Raw genomic sequence first — 15863 nt, 5'->3', positions numbered from 1 at the left:
CATCCCTAAAGGATGTAGAAAATATTTGATAAGATCTATTATAGAGTTCTTGAAAAACTTATGAAGAATTCAATGTTATATGCATCCCTAAAGGATTGCATAAATGATTAATTTTACATTACAAACGATGTTATATAGTTCTTGGAGAACTTGCTATGAATTATTTCTTATGAATTCCGGAAGAATTCAATATACATACATTCTTGAAGGATAACTTTATCAATTTTTTAAAAAAGTATTATCAATTTATAATAATATGGCTCACTATCTATATTCTATACATATCATGTTGTGGATAGATAATTTGAATTTGGTACTTATCATTGTGAAAAGCATAAACAATTTTTTTTACCGTAAAAAAAAAAAAAAAAAAAAAAAAAAAAAACATAAACAATTAAACATATAATTATATGGCAATTTATTTTACGTTTTCTATACTATGTATATGCCAACTTTTTTCTCAATAAGTTACTAATTAATCTCATTCATAATATAGGTTACATTATAATTATTATTAATTTCACTACACTACTATTTAATTTGCATTATAAACTTTTAGTACGTTACATTATATTAGTATTAATAAAAATTAATTGGAATTTTTTTATTTGATTTGTTTATTATGCTTATCTAATTATTTGCTTAATTTTATTATTTGATGATGGTATCAATGATAAATGAATGAAAAATGATTCTCAAAAGTGAATGAAGTATGATCCACTAATGTTACCATGGACAAAATTATGGTTATAGTCGTGGTAATAGTCATGGCCGCGAAAAAAGTGGACAAATTAGCAAAACTATTGAAAATATATGTGACATTAGCTAGTTCCCGAAGAACTAGAAAAGAAAAAGGGAAAACCTTAATATTGAAGCATCTTTGAATGATTGCTCAAAGAATGAAATTTTCTTGAAGAAATTATGAAGATCATTGTGATCATTATATTAAGGTCACTTGTGATATAGTTCTTGAAGAACTAAAGCTTTAATATTGGCGCATCTTAGATGAATTGCTCAAAGAATATGGATTTCCTTAGCTATTGTTAATGAAAAAATTATTTGTATAGTTCTTGAAGAACATAAAATCCAATATTAAAGCATTCTTGTAGTATCGCTCAATGAAATGAAGGATTATAAAATTGTGAATTTCTCCGCCTATTCTAAAAAGAGATTTGTTGAAGAACCAAATTCTTACGGCAAGATTACGGTCTATATGATCTATTTGATCTTGGTATAGAATGGACCAAAATTAAAGGAAATGAATAGAAGAATTATTTATATTTCTCGAATATGCTCCAGAAGTAGCAACTTTGAAAATATAATTTCAAGAATATTTTGTATATCCATTGTTGCACATACATTGGATGAATATTATTGATATATTTAGCTCATGATTGAATGCATAGTTTATACATTTTTTTTCCTCTAATAATAAAGATTATTCTTTTCAAATATAAATTGGTTTAATTATTCAGTTACTTATTTAAATCAATTTATTGATTTTAATTTTAAAAATATTTTAATTGTTACTATTTTCTAATTTATTTTATTTTTTTGGTTACAACCTTCTAATTTCTAATTCTCCTGAAATTCTCATAAACATTATTCTGTTATATTTTATTTCTACTCTTTTAAGTCTCATACAAATAAATTATTACAATTTTTTATTATGTTCTAGTGAAAAAAAATTGCTAAAACATATTTTGTTAGCATGAGAGTATTCATCTATATTTCTATTCATAAAAATAAAAAAAAAAAAAAAAAAAAAAAAAAAAATTGGAAGGAATTAAATCCTATGTATTATAGTACAAAATTTATTGAAGCTCCAGAAGAGCCAATACATTGTTATATCGAGAAACAAAGTTACACTTTGCTAATGTATTGTATATTTTAAAGTCTTAAAGAAATTTAGTATATATGCTTGGAGGATATTCACATAAATAAATATCATATTGAAACAAGCAATGGAGGAGATCTTGTATCTCTATGTTACGAGTCACGGTATCAATTTTTGTCTCTAGTTTGGGGCATAATTATAATATTAGTGCAACTTAAGCACATATATGTTTAAGTAAACCAGAAATTTACAATTTAAATCATATTAAGTTTGTAATTGGCAAGATCGGATGGGTCATCCCGAATCTATTATGATGTGGAATATAAAATAATTGTATATGAATTGAAGGGCCTGAAGTTTCTTCAATCTAATAATTTTTATGTGTTACTAGTTCCCGAAGGAAGTTGAAAAATTAAGTAAATGAGCATCTTTTATTTTTTAGAATATATATAAGGTGATATTTGTAAATCAATACACCGATCATGTGGACCGATTAGATTCCTAAAATTTTAATTGATGCATCAACTAAATGGTCACATGTATGTTTGTTATAAACTCACGACCAGAAGTTTGTGAGATTATTTTTAAGAGCTCATTTTATATATATTATTATAGAAAGTATTTGATAAGTATCATATGTTAGTTGAAATTTATACTAAACATCTTGTAGAATATGTTCATACAAACAAAAAAATTATGGACTTGAAGATCCATTCTTTAGACATCTAAAGTTAATTACACGACCGATACTTACGAGATCATAACTTCTAAGTTATAGTTGGGAACACTCAAACATGTATGTTGAGATATTAAATAGCATCATGCCAACAAATTATTATATACATAAGTTCTCCCCTAATTTATTTGAATTTTGGTTTATAAACCTAATTTCCCATATATGAACATTTTTGGATGTGTTGGGTACGTCTCAATTGCTCCAATATAATGCATTTAAATGGGTCGTAAAAGAATATTGGGAAAATATATTTGATATAACTCTTCATCCCTTATAAATTATATTGAGCCAATAATTAGGGACTTGTTTATAGCCCAGAAGGCTAATTTTCAAGTGATGAATTAGTTTTCCCAATATTAGGGGGAGGAAATAAGCAGCTAAAAAATATGAACCAAAAGTTCAAATGAATTACTTGAAATAAATTATTATTATTATCTCATCTTGATCCTCATATAAGATAACTCATTTGCAAAGTTTATGAAATCAATCAATAGCTGCTAATGCTCCGATAAAAATGAATGTCCCTGTCGGACAATCTAATATTGCAAATGATTCTTAACCACGCTTGAAGCATGGTAAGCAAATCGGTTTCAAAGATAAAAATCCTCAAATATAAGGAGCTAAAAAGAAAGATGACCCAAGGGAGGATATGAAAAAAAAATTGAAAAAAAATATGACATAATTAATTTTTCAGTTCCAGAAGAACTCATCAGGTACCTGTAATTTATTAAAACAAAGAGATCTCAATAAATTATGTCATGAATAAAATACGATGGAACCGAGATGAAGTCAACGTTGACAATATTTTTGCACATAATAAAGCGCTATATGTGATAAATGACAATGAGGATCATAAATCAAAGTCTATTAAGGATTATAGACAATGAAATGATTCACTAAATAGATAGACGCAATTGATACAAAATTAAACTAGCTTTGCAAAGCGGAATGTATTTGGACCAGTAGTCCATTCCATCTGCAGATGGAAATAATTCGATATGAATAAATTTTCAAGAGAAAAATAATGAAAATCAAATATTTAGAGTTTGAATTGTTATTCAAGTATATTGATAAATGTCTATCATTGATTTTCAAGAAGCATATTCACCTAAAGTGAATTCCAAAACTTCTTTGTAATTAATTAAGTTGAGTAGCATATGAAATACTCAATTTATGTGAAATATGTGTTTTAACGTATTTGACTGGCTCACTTGATAATGATGATTATATGAAAATCCCAGAAGGATTTAATTTTCGTAAGACACATATATATTGGAGAGATGACTTAATAAATATGAATAAGTCTCCTTATATACGAGAGCAACATCTATATGCATGTTGTATAATATTCTTGTTGAATATTTTCAAGTGAGAGATATGAAAATGACAATTTGTTCATTTTAAGAAAATAATAAATTTGATATATTTAATATTTATGTCGATGATAAAAATATGATCAAGAGACTCATGAAGAGTTTGAGATATTGTCATTTCTTACAAAATAAGTATTTAAAGAATATTTTGTGAATCGTGAAGCTTATATACAAAAGGTTCTAAAATGATTCTATATGAAAGATAAGAAGATCAGTTACGTACCCTAATTTTTGTAAGAACACCGATGTAAACAAATGACATTTTAGTGTTCGAGCAAATGATGAATAACTAATTGGTCCTGAAGTACCACATTTTGATTAAAAAGGGGGACAAATACATTGTTGATCTATTATTTGTTGTCAATATATAATCAAGTATATATTTTATTATTTTAGATATGCAGGTTATTTGTATAATTCTCATTATAGTATAGATCACAAACAAATTATATGTTTACATGAGGACATCCAATCACTTATGAAATAAAATGACAAGGAAAGTTGAGCACTATAGAAGATAAATCAAGAATGTGATTTGATTGAAGTATATGATTCATCAGATACAAGAATTTGTGAGTTTTCTTCTAAAGGGTTCTTGCAACGATTCAACATGAAGATAATGTCGCAAAAACTACATATTTGGAGAAGAGTATAATAAAGAAGATAAGACAGGTCTTTCTACAAAATCAGCTTCAAGTAAAGCTTTCGAGGAACTACAACTACTACATAAGATTATTTAATTTTCTTCGTCTCATATATAATTGTCTTTATGAGGGGGAGATATAAATATGTTCTGCACTCTTTTTCCCTTAACCATGGTTTTGTCCCACTGGGTTTTCCTGGTAAGGTTTTTAATGAGGCAGTTCACACACAAAGGATAATGTACTCTTTTTCTTTCACTAGGATTTTTTTCCCAATGGGTTTTTTACTAGTAAGGTTTTAACGAGGCATATCCTTAATGGACATTCAAGGGGGAGTGTTATGAATAATATGTGATGAATGCCCATTATGGTGTAGGTTTTCTTGTCCCCTACATATGTCTTATAAATAGCACTCTCATTTTCATGTAAAGACACACAAAAAAGAAATACTATAACTTACTTTCCTCTTTCTCTCTACTTGTTTTCTTACTCTTTTAACTTTGTTTTACAACAATTTGGACTTACTTATTGAATCTAAGTTTTACGTCAACTCGTTTTTGCTAAGTGGAATCGAAACGTAGATTTAACTCGTAAACTAGTAGAATTTACATCATATTAAAAAAAACATATATAATATATATTTTAGCTTACTTAATTTTGAACATAATTGGAAATTTTTTTGAACAAGCATAATTGGAAATTAATAATTTTTTACTTTAAAATTTTAAGTGTTATGAATATTAATAAGAAAATATGACAAAATTAATATATTATTAATTTTAAATTTAAAATAAAAATAAAATTTAAATATTAGATATTTCACACTTAATTAATTTTCTCTTATTTGCATTGGTTAATTATGACTAAAGTCATGCATTTCAATAACAAATAACTCAACAACTATATGTCCATAATATATCTTGTAAAAAAATAATATTTCTTTTTTTTACGTATTAAATATGACTATTTGAACCATGCATGTCATGTGAGATTAAATATTATATATAATTGAAATACTAGGTGATTATATATTTTAACCTCCTATTGTTTTAATTTATTTTTACAAAACCCTATTATATTATGTATTTTTTATATAATATTTATGTCAAATAACTTATTATATTTAAATGTCCACAAATATATTTAAAGGTCTACAAATGTTAGCTCAAATGGCCGAAATGTCGAAATTGTTAAGTCTGACACTATTTCATCTAACTACCAAAAAAAAGCTTATTATATTTAAATAGTCGCATAAATTTTTTCTATATTATATATTTATTTTATTAAAACATAATTATTTACTTGTTTTGTTTCTGCTCACGTGCATAAAAATAGGAGATATTGTTGAGAATACACGAGAACTAAAAATTATTATCCATTTAACTCTTAATGTACTCCCTCAGTTCCTCCACCCCTTTTTATAAGCAAAAAATCTATTTTTAGGATAATTGAATAATTAATGTATTTGATCTATAATATAAATCATATAATCAATTATTCAACCATAATTTTTTTGCTTATAAAAAAAAATAAAGGGTATACTATTATAAAAAATAATCACATGTGTAGATAATTGTTACTCCTATAATTATTAACATATACTATTATAAAAAGCTAAATGTCTCTCTTGATATGATATTATATTTATTAGTGATATGATAAAAATGAACTTGTAAATTGAGTAAAAAAATCAGGTTTTTGAATCGTTAGGTAAAAACATCCGCGTTTAAGTGATTTTACTGATTTTATAGGGAGTTAAATTGTCTAAACTCGTTTTGATTTTCAATTTTACTCAAAATGATTTTAGCTTCGATTTAACGTGAAAGTCATACCTAAGAACATAGATTCCATAGAGTTTTCAATTTAAAACAACCATGATATCTTTTTTTTTTTGTTATTAAAAAATGATATCGGATATAAACATAAATTCAATATCGCTCGAACAAAAAAGAGGTAAATCTATGAACAAATGTTCAAATGCACAACATTTAAGTCAAAAACATAAAAGAATATACGCCTTTAGATTTGTAACGTTGACTCCAGTTATTGGTTGAATTGTCAATTTAAAAAGCAAACACTATGAAGATTAGAAATTAAACAACGCTGCATTTAGAATACCGCAAAAGTAAAACATGAAAGAAAAATCTGAATTGTATCATATTGCTCGTTTATATTGAAATAAAACAAGGGAAATGATGCAAAAATGACCCAATATTAGAGAGAGAAAAATAAGAGAAATAACGAAAAATTAGGTTTGACGAAAAAAAGTATTAGATTTAAAATTCTTGAAACTCTTGCGACTTTAGAAAGTCTTAAGAAATTTCCATTGCTTTGAGGACATAGTCTTTACTGAAGAGAAAATATAAAATGTATAAGTGTATTACAATAATTTAAGTTTATTTTCTTCTTTTGTAAATTGTTTTTTCTTTATTGTTATATTTAAATAAGTGTGTTTTCACATATTTGTTTGTTCTGATTTCTCGTCTATTTTATTGTCGCGTTTTTGTGCGATGTATTTTGTTTTTTCGTCTTTGTGCGGTGTTCATTTGTTTCAGATTGAATGATTAGTTCCGATCAAGTGCAAATTCATTCACTGTTGACTTTTGTGTCATCAACACTATAAATCTGGAGGCATGATCATTCCAGACACTTCAATATAGTCATATTTATATGCTCATGTAATTTTTTATTTTATGTTATTAACATGAATGCTGTGAGTTTGTACACAGATTCATTATTTTTGTTTTTAGCGATTTAATATCGTTTATTTGTACTAAAGAATAAAATAAAAAGGTGTATAACTAAAGGAGTGGGTGGTGGAAAGTAAATATTACCCCTTACTTGAAAAGCACAAACAATGATAGTAAAAGACGAGCCCAATAAACTCGGAAATCGGAAAATGCCGCCACCGTAAAACTCAACTCATCGCACCACCACCACCGTTTTTCTTCTTCTGCAACCGTCATCACTTCGATATTACCATCCGCGAGAGCACTTTCGTGTGCTCCGCTCCGAATGTCATCCAAGTTTACTCTCCTCTTTCTCTTCTTCAGAATCAAAACCCGCCACCACCGCCATTCCCTCACTCAACACTCTCACTCTCTCTTTTCCACTTCTTCATCATCAACATTTCAACCTAATTCCTCTTATTACCTAACTCAATTCCTCCCTCTTCCTCATCGAACCACCAATTTCAATCCACTCACATTCATCACTCCAAGAGAACGCCGAATCATAGCTCTCGGATTATCCACCATCATCAAAAACAACCAAACTTTCATCTTAAAATCATTCTCTCTTCGTTTCTGTCCTTTCATTCTCGTCAATATTATGAACCTTCTTCAAACCCGCGACGCCGCTTTCGCATTCTTCAAACTAGCATTTGGAGATTCCGATACTGATGAATTTGTTCGTTCTTGTTGTATTTCAGCTCATGTTTTAGCAGCTCAGAATCTTCAAATTCTTGCACAAGACCTAATTTCGTGGGTTTTTGGTAGGATTGGGGCTGTTAGGAGTAAAGAAATTGTGGAGATTATGTGGAGGGATCATTCTCAATATGAATCTGATTTTTCTGTTTTGAATACGTTAATGAGGGGTTTTTTGAATGTAGGTATGAGTTTAGAAGCGTTGGAGGTTTTGCATAGAATGAGAGATGTTGGTGTTAGGCCTAGTTTAACTGCAATGACTATTCTTTTTAAGTTGTTGTTTAGGATTGGTGATTATGGTAGTGTGTGGAGGTTGTTTAAAGATTTGATTCGAAAAGGGCCGATTCCTAATAATATTACGTTTAATGCGATGATTTGTGGGTTTTGTAGACAGGGGAAGGTTGTTATAGGGGAGAGTTTGTTTTATTTGATGTATAAGTTTGGGTGTGATCCTGATGTTTTTACGTATAATGTTCTTATTAATGCTTGTTGTGTTGGGGGGAAGACTTCGGATGCGGTTGCTTGGTATCATTCGATGAATGTAAGAGGCTGTGAGCCGAGTATTGCCACGTTTAATACCATTTTGCATGCACTTTGTAGGGAAGGAAAGGTGGCGGAGGCGAGGAACTGGTTTGATAGAGTTTTAGCTATGGGGATCACTCCAAATACTGCAGTATATAACACCATGATGGATGGATATGTGAAGGCAAGGGAGATTGGTAAAGCTAGCTCGCTTTATGAAGAAATGAGGATTAAAGGGGTTCCTCCAGATTGTGTGACTTTCAACGTTTTTGTTGGAGGGCATTATAAATATGGGAGAAAAGAGGATTTGAATAAGAGGTTACATGGTTTAATAGTAACGGGGTTTTTTCAGGATTATGATGTGGCGGTATCATGGCTGTGTTGGGCTGGTAGAATTGACGAGGCCATGAAATTATTGAAGGATTCGCTTGAAAAAGGAATAACTTTTAGTGTGTGTGCCTTTAACTCATTAATTGCAGCCTATAGCAGGGAAGGTTTAGAAGACAAAGCTTTTGATGCCTATCATATTATGGTTAAGTGTGGCTACACTCCTTCGTCATCCACATGTAATTCTCTGCTTATGGGTTTGTGTAAGAAAGGGAGGCTGCAACAAGCCAGGAATCTTTTGTATAGGATGTCAGAGAAGGGGTTTCTTATAAAAAAAGTGGCTTACACACTTCTTTTTGATGGATATTTCAAGATGAATGATATGGATGGGGTTCATTTTATGTGGAAGGAAATGAAAGAAAAAGGTATATATCCAGATGTTGTTGCATTTACAGCCTTAATAGATGGACTTTCAAAGCAAGGTAACGTTGATGCGGCATATGAAGTGTTCTCGGATATGCTAGCTATAGGTTTTGTTCCTAATCATTTTTCTTATAATTCTTTAATTGGCGGGTTTTGCAACTGTGGGAGGATGACTGAAGCATTACAGGTGAAGAACGAGATGAGGCTAAGAGGCATTCTTCCTGACACCTTTACCTTCAATATCATCATTAATGGATTTTGTAGACAAAGAAACATGAAATCTGCAATTGATGCATTGCTTGATATGCAGCGGGTTGGTTTGATGCCTGATATATTCACATTTAACATATTAGTTGGTGGATATTGTAAGGCATTTGACATGGTTGGTGCAGATGATATTGTTAATAAAATGTACACACACGGGCTTGACCCAGATATCACAACCTATAATATACGCATGCATGGATACTGCAGTGTTCGAAAAATGAATCGAGCAATTGTCATTTTGAATGAGCTTGTCTCTGCTGGTATTGTTCCAAACACGGTGACATACAACACTATGATGGGTGGTATTTGTAGTGATATTTTGGATCGTGCTATGATTCTTACTGCAAAACTAATTAAGATGGGTTTTATTCCAAATGTGATTACAACCAATATATTGCTGTCTCACTTTTGCAAACAAGGAATGCCCGAGAGGGCCTTACTATGGGGCCAAAAGTTAAGAAATATTTGCTTTGATTTTGATGAAATCTCCGATATAATACTGGACAGAGCTAACCATTTGATGCAGAATGAGGTTGAACTTGTGAGAGGAATGAGAGGAACATATGAAAAGAGTCTTTTTTTGGATTTCTTAATGTACATTACATTTGACCATTTTTCAAGAAATAGACCTCATAACATAGAGAATGAGAATGGTTTAAAGCTGATTGAAAGTCAATATGTTGCTTTATGAATTTGATTGTTTCCCCTTTTCATTATCCCGGACATTTTCCAAGATTTTATGTAATCATGAAATCAATAAGTAGCACTCATTTGCTACCTGCACATTGCGGCAAACAAGTGGTTACAAAATATGTGGCAGTGGAACAAACCGTAAGAAACCAAGGAAATATTGGTTATCTTTTCTATGGTGAATATCATTAGATATTGCTACTACCAGTCTGGAGTGCATTTATCTTTATTTCTTCATGAAGGATAATAGCAGCTATCCTTTTAGAGGGCTGTTGTGGAAGCATAGTTTGCTTCTGAGATTTTGAGGCCTACGGACCATTATCAGTCTGAAGTGTGGTTGAATGTGCTGAAGTTCAGGCAATGAAGAATTTTTTGTAAGTAAATTTAAATCTTGTACAGTAGAAAAGTGTATGATATTAAATCTAGATATTACCTGCCCACGACCTATTTTTGTCGTGTTGCTGGGACTGCATGACACACTGAGAGGCTTTAAGATTGATTAAGTATGGTTTCAACTTTCAGTTGCAGTTAGTTGTGGTTGCTTTCATTTGGGAAAAAGACCAAATCCCCTAGAAGCTTAAGCTATAAAAGGTGAATGCCCGGCATTGCTCTTCTAACAATCACAGGGAAACCAAGTGTCTGTGAATGATTTATTCCATGTTATGTTGCTGAAAAACTTGCAAATAAATATGGAGTTGTTTATTTCCCATCTTTATAGTGTTTGATAGGAAATTGAACATACTAGTATGCAACTTATTGTTCAGTTACTGTAATCTTTTATCATATGACATACTGAGTAAAGTTGGATGTCTCAATGATTTCCTTGTTTTGATGAAAAAAATTAGTTGGGAAATTACTAAACAGAATTTATTTTTTTCAGTTTTACAGCAGAGTTCAGTTAGACTCTATTCCAAAAAAAACAAGAGTTCATTTAGACTCCATATTCAGAGTTTCAATAAATTTTTGTTTTTTTTTTTTTTTTGCATTTAAAGATTTCTGGGATGTTTCCCGCTTATAAACCATTTTCAAATCTTATCGCATCCAATGTGAGACTCTTAAACACCTCGCTCACGCTCAGGACTGAAACATCTGGAGCATGACCTGAGTTGCTAGATAGCAGGCGGCCCAATGGATCTTGGATAAGCTATATTATCATATTAGAATTTAAGTTTGACCTAACTCAATCCCTATAAAACTGCCTTATAAACTCATTTTCAGTTCTTATCTCATCCAATATGAGACTTTTAACTGCAAGTTTCACTTTTTCATCGCAGAACGCTAAAATTTCTTATTTACCGTGTGTTATTTTATTTGCCTGAAATTGTGTGCGAAATAGATTTGTTGTTATTTTGATTTTATTTCATAATAATAATATTCGTCTTTTCCTAATTTCAGTAATGAAAGTATATGCACACAAGTCATGGAATTGTGTCATACACAGAAATATTTCAGCAAATGCTAATTGCTCCTTCGCAGCCATACACACATTGGTGAGTTGGAGAAGGTACCCAAGTTCATTCCAAAACTACGTAGATGTAGACAAGATTGGTGCTGCAGGAATACTTCAGGTAAGTTCTTTAATATGCTTGCCGACTTAATTTACTATTCTACTATTCTTTTTTCACGTCACTGATCATGGAAGAGCAATCACATTATTTGCAAACTTATTGAAAACATAATAAAAATATCTTTGTTAGATCTGCTTGTTGACTTAATTTACTATTCTACTCTTGAGAAATTCTTGCATAGGAACAGATGCAACATATCAGTTTTAGGAACAACTAATCAAAAGATGACACATTATTAAAAATTAAAAAGGGAAGTAAATAAAATAAAAATATTACAAATCGACAAGTCTTTTTTCCTTCTCTTTCTCCTTCAATGTTGCTCCACTGCCATAAAAGTACAGTAAGTCAATTACTAATTACTAACACAACACATTTAGAAGCTTCGTTCTTCTTCTACAGTATTATTTCTTTGGTTTATTTGTTTTAAACATGTTTGTAATAACAATTAAGCACTCAGTCACCAACTCTTGAACCATCATCTTCTACCTCGTGTGAAATCTTCCTTAACTCCTTCAATCTGTGATTGACCAAACCATCTACCTGTGTGACGACTTTGCGATAATCTGACTTCTATGTACATGTTTTACTCGCAAAGGAAGATTTCTCCGAAGGTACCGACTTTGGCTATGAAAACAAATTGGGTTATTCTCTGCTGATGACGCCACGGAGGAATTGTGACTAATCAAGCTGATTCGGACGAAGGACAGTCAGTCGCCGGCGTGGAGTAGCAGTTGCTCAAAAATGACGGAAGGAGAATGGTTTCTTCTTTCTTTATTCTAATTTTCTTGAGTAGTTTGGTTTTTAAATTAAATGAAGTGTCATGTTTGTGACTAAATATGACGTGTTAGGTACGTATCTATACAAGAAATTCTCTCTACTCTTATACTTTCGGGTAGTGAGTCCTCTTGGTTCAAGTATTGGTTTCTCTTTCAGGCATCAGTTTTTGCTGCTTCTTTTATATTGCTCTATCATGATAGAGCAATATAAAAGATTACTTATGATTTCATCAATGATTATGATATCAAAACATATTAAAACTACAAACCGTTCCCAAGTGATGATAGGGGGTAAGTATTCTCAAAAAGGAAATAAAATGGTCTTAAAAAATTGTTAATCCATATTAAAACTGCATACCGTCAGTCATAGAAATCACGCATATTAGGTTCAGGTTACATCATTTCCTGCACAAAGGATATTTTTGTCATCTAAAAATTTAACTTACATGCTACACCCCAATCAAAACATCATTCAATTTGAGGTTTCCAAAATAGAAAATCCATCATCTTCTACCTTAGCCTTTCAACTCCATTATCTGCATGTCAATATCACTTTGCTTCAGTTTCCACTTTTTGCATGAACCAACCCTATTTGTCAAACAATCCGTTAACTCTTACCTCTAAAGATGGCTCTCCTGCCTCAGCTTCTTACTCGTACCTCTGAGTCTGCCTCTTCCTCTTTCTCTGCAGTAGCTCACAAACCTCCATCCTGGTCAACCATTTCAAGCGCAGAACATGTTTATTTGTAAGGTTTTTCTGATTCTTTGCAAATCTATATCCATATAGAAATATGTTTCTGATGTTCTTAGTTCTTACTTTTGAATATTGAAACTTAGGCATTCTTTGATCAGCCATATCTTTGAACATGTCTCCCCTGCTCATTGTGCTAAATTTCCTTCAATGCTTTGTTGAATCAAGAGAACCCAACCATGTTACAATACAACCTGGTAAGTGGTAAGAATTATCCTCTTTTTATGTTTAATTTTATTTTTTTCCAAAGGAGATTCTGATTGAAGATAGTTCAAGAAAACATAAAAAAAGTTTCAACAGCATTTTACCTTTTCATTTGAATTTTTGAGTTTCTCGTCTTGAGTTTAAATTGTATAAGTATAAATTAATGTATAGCCCTTGTCACAATTTCTTTCTTGCAATTCACATGCTTTTGTTTTAAGTAATTTAATATTTAAATTGAGCCCATTGGAAATGAGCAAGCAATATCAATCAAGAATTGGGTGCCATCCTGATGAAGATTTGATTGTCCGTAATTAGGTTAATAAATTTAAAAAGATTGTAATTGAGTCACCGAACGTCTGTGCATACATATATTTATTTCATTTAAGTTGAAAATTTATGCTATCTGTTCTGGGAAATGTGAAAGTGAAAGTAAAAGTAAAACTTGATATATTTCAGATATTTATATTATTGATGTTTAAGACTGCTCACTAAACAAGAGATACTAATGCAAAATCTATAATGGTAAACTAAACCGCATATGAAAGTTAATCACTAATATTATCAACATGCGCAATGTATGGATATCCCAATAAACCGTGTATTGACACTGCTCAAATGCTATGAATGCTTCAGGAGCCAATGCCCTAGGAATTAGCGGCCTCAGCCCTCAAGAAGCATCAGGACAGTGGTGTTTTAGGAACTAGTTTGAATTTTCAAGCTATAGCAAGAGGCAAGCTATCAAATGGCAAAAGCAATGGTCATGACTCACGCCCAAATGACGAAAGCTCTCTTATGAATATTTCTCAGTAACTTGCATGTAGACATCTCCTAACGTATGTTGAAAGCAAGAATTCAGCAATAATGGTAGTTTTTGAAATGGATCAATAGAGACGTTTTGAACTTTGTGGAGTAACCAAGAGCATGAATGCATAATTCAAGTGTCGTCAATCCACTCGACAGTTTGCAGCTTTGTGTGAAATTCATTCGAGGGTTCAATTGAATCCAATAAAGAAACTTTGGAAGATTGATTCTAGAAAATGAGCTAACAATTATGCAAATTAGAATAATAATATGGAAAGGATGTCAAGTGGTGGAGATTTGTTTTTTTCAATTCATCTACAATGTCCTTCTCCAGTTGGTAACCGAAATTTTAATGTTCTTCTACTCTTATATTGAACATGAATGAAATGGTACCATTACTAGTGTTAGCTTCTATTGTTTTTTCATGTTGAACAAATGATTTGATTAAAACACTACCAATAATATTACATATTTTTTATTTCAAAAAAATAATAATATTACATATTTTGCTTTTTCACATCTGTGTCCCATGTTTACTTTAGCCAGTTAACCTCTCTCCCACTTGTCGCATTTGTTCCCCGCTTCCCACAAATATCTATCCCTCATCCTTTCTGTTTGTGCAGCGCCAGAACAACTTAGGGTTGAATTGATCTCAGAAGATGAGGCCATGATGCAGTAAACATCCAGAGGCGCGGTGACGGACATGGCAGGTAATGAAATGTGACAGGAAAATCCTGAAATGCATTGTCATCCCAAAATTTGAGAAATCAAACTACAAAAGCAAAATTGAAAGATAAAGTAGTTTCATTAGAATTAGAAGGTTGGTCCATGAAAATATAATTGACAATGACATAAATACTGTGATATAAAAATCTTTAAATTAACTAATTTGCATGATATGCATACACATAAAAAAAAAAAAACTTGGAATCTTTCGGTCCAAATTATGTAGTGCTTATTTTTTACAAGTATAGTAGTACTTAGAACTTGGCAAAACAAGACAATTAGTTCCTACTAGAATTAGTTGTTTATATATAGTTCCTACTAGAATTCTATTGTTGCAGAAATAATCATTGAGGACAAACATATTTTATATACAATATTCTGCACGAGGATACAGGAAAGTTGTGACCAGTAGGCCATTGCAACAAGTTGCTACCACCATAACCATCCACATGTTAGTGGTCTTAAAGCTGCCATAGTTTTTTTTGTCATTACAAAAATTAACATCATTAATTATTTTTAAAAAGGAAAAGGTTAAGGATTTTATTCCCTTTCTTTTGTTTTTGAGAAAACAGTTAGTAGTCCTTTTTTTTTTGTAATTGCCTTTTTTATATTTACTTAATCCTCTTAAATTATTCTTGGGAAGTTTTGTAGTAGACCCTATGCTCTTACAAACATGTTCATTTTTATACTTACCAAGAAATGCATTTTATGAAGTTTTTAATTGACTATTTGGTGCATATATATTATAATATCTAGTGCCCTACCATGATATCATTGCATTGCTTATCATCTTTTCC

General features: G+C 30.9%; 1 protein-coding gene across 17 annotated transcripts; it reads left to right on the top strand.

Moving 5' to 3' along the window:
* Positions 1 to 7398: 7398 nt before the first annotated feature.
* LOC123888326 (pentatricopeptide repeat-containing protein At1g09900-like) lies at positions 7399 to 15546 on the top strand. 17 transcript variants are annotated; one of them, XM_045937348.1, is made up of 6 exons: positions 7441 to 10615; positions 10764 to 10832; positions 11637 to 11809; positions 13276 to 13330; positions 13422 to 13532; positions 14173 to 14955. In XM_045937348.1, the coding sequence occupies exon 1, from the start codon at positions 7603 to 7605 to the stop codon at positions 10240 to 10242; it is 2640 nt and encodes an 879-aa protein (XP_045793304.1). In that variant the 5' UTR covers positions 7441 to 7602; the 3' UTR covers positions 10243 to 10615; positions 10764 to 10832; positions 11637 to 11809; positions 13276 to 13330; positions 13422 to 13532; positions 14173 to 14955. The 17 variants fall into 17 exon arrangements, with proteins under 17 accessions (XP_045793310.1, XP_045793311.1, XP_045793312.1 ...); XM_045937349.1 differs by having other exon boundaries at positions 13422 to 13539; XM_045937355.1 differs by lacking the exon at positions 13276 to 13330 and having other exon boundaries at positions 7420 to 10615; positions 13422 to 13539.
* The last annotated feature ends 317 nt before the right edge of the window (positions 15547 to 15863 follow it).

Source organism: Trifolium pratense, linkage group LG6 (genome assembly GCF_020283565.1).
Source record: "Trifolium pratense cultivar HEN17-A07 linkage group LG6, ARS_RC_1.1, whole genome shotgun sequence".
NCBI lineage: Eukaryota > Viridiplantae > Streptophyta > Magnoliopsida > Fabales > Fabaceae > Trifolium > Trifolium pratense.
The sequence above is the reverse complement of the archived record's forward strand: the minus strand, read 5'-3'. Positions and strand labels throughout refer to the sequence as shown.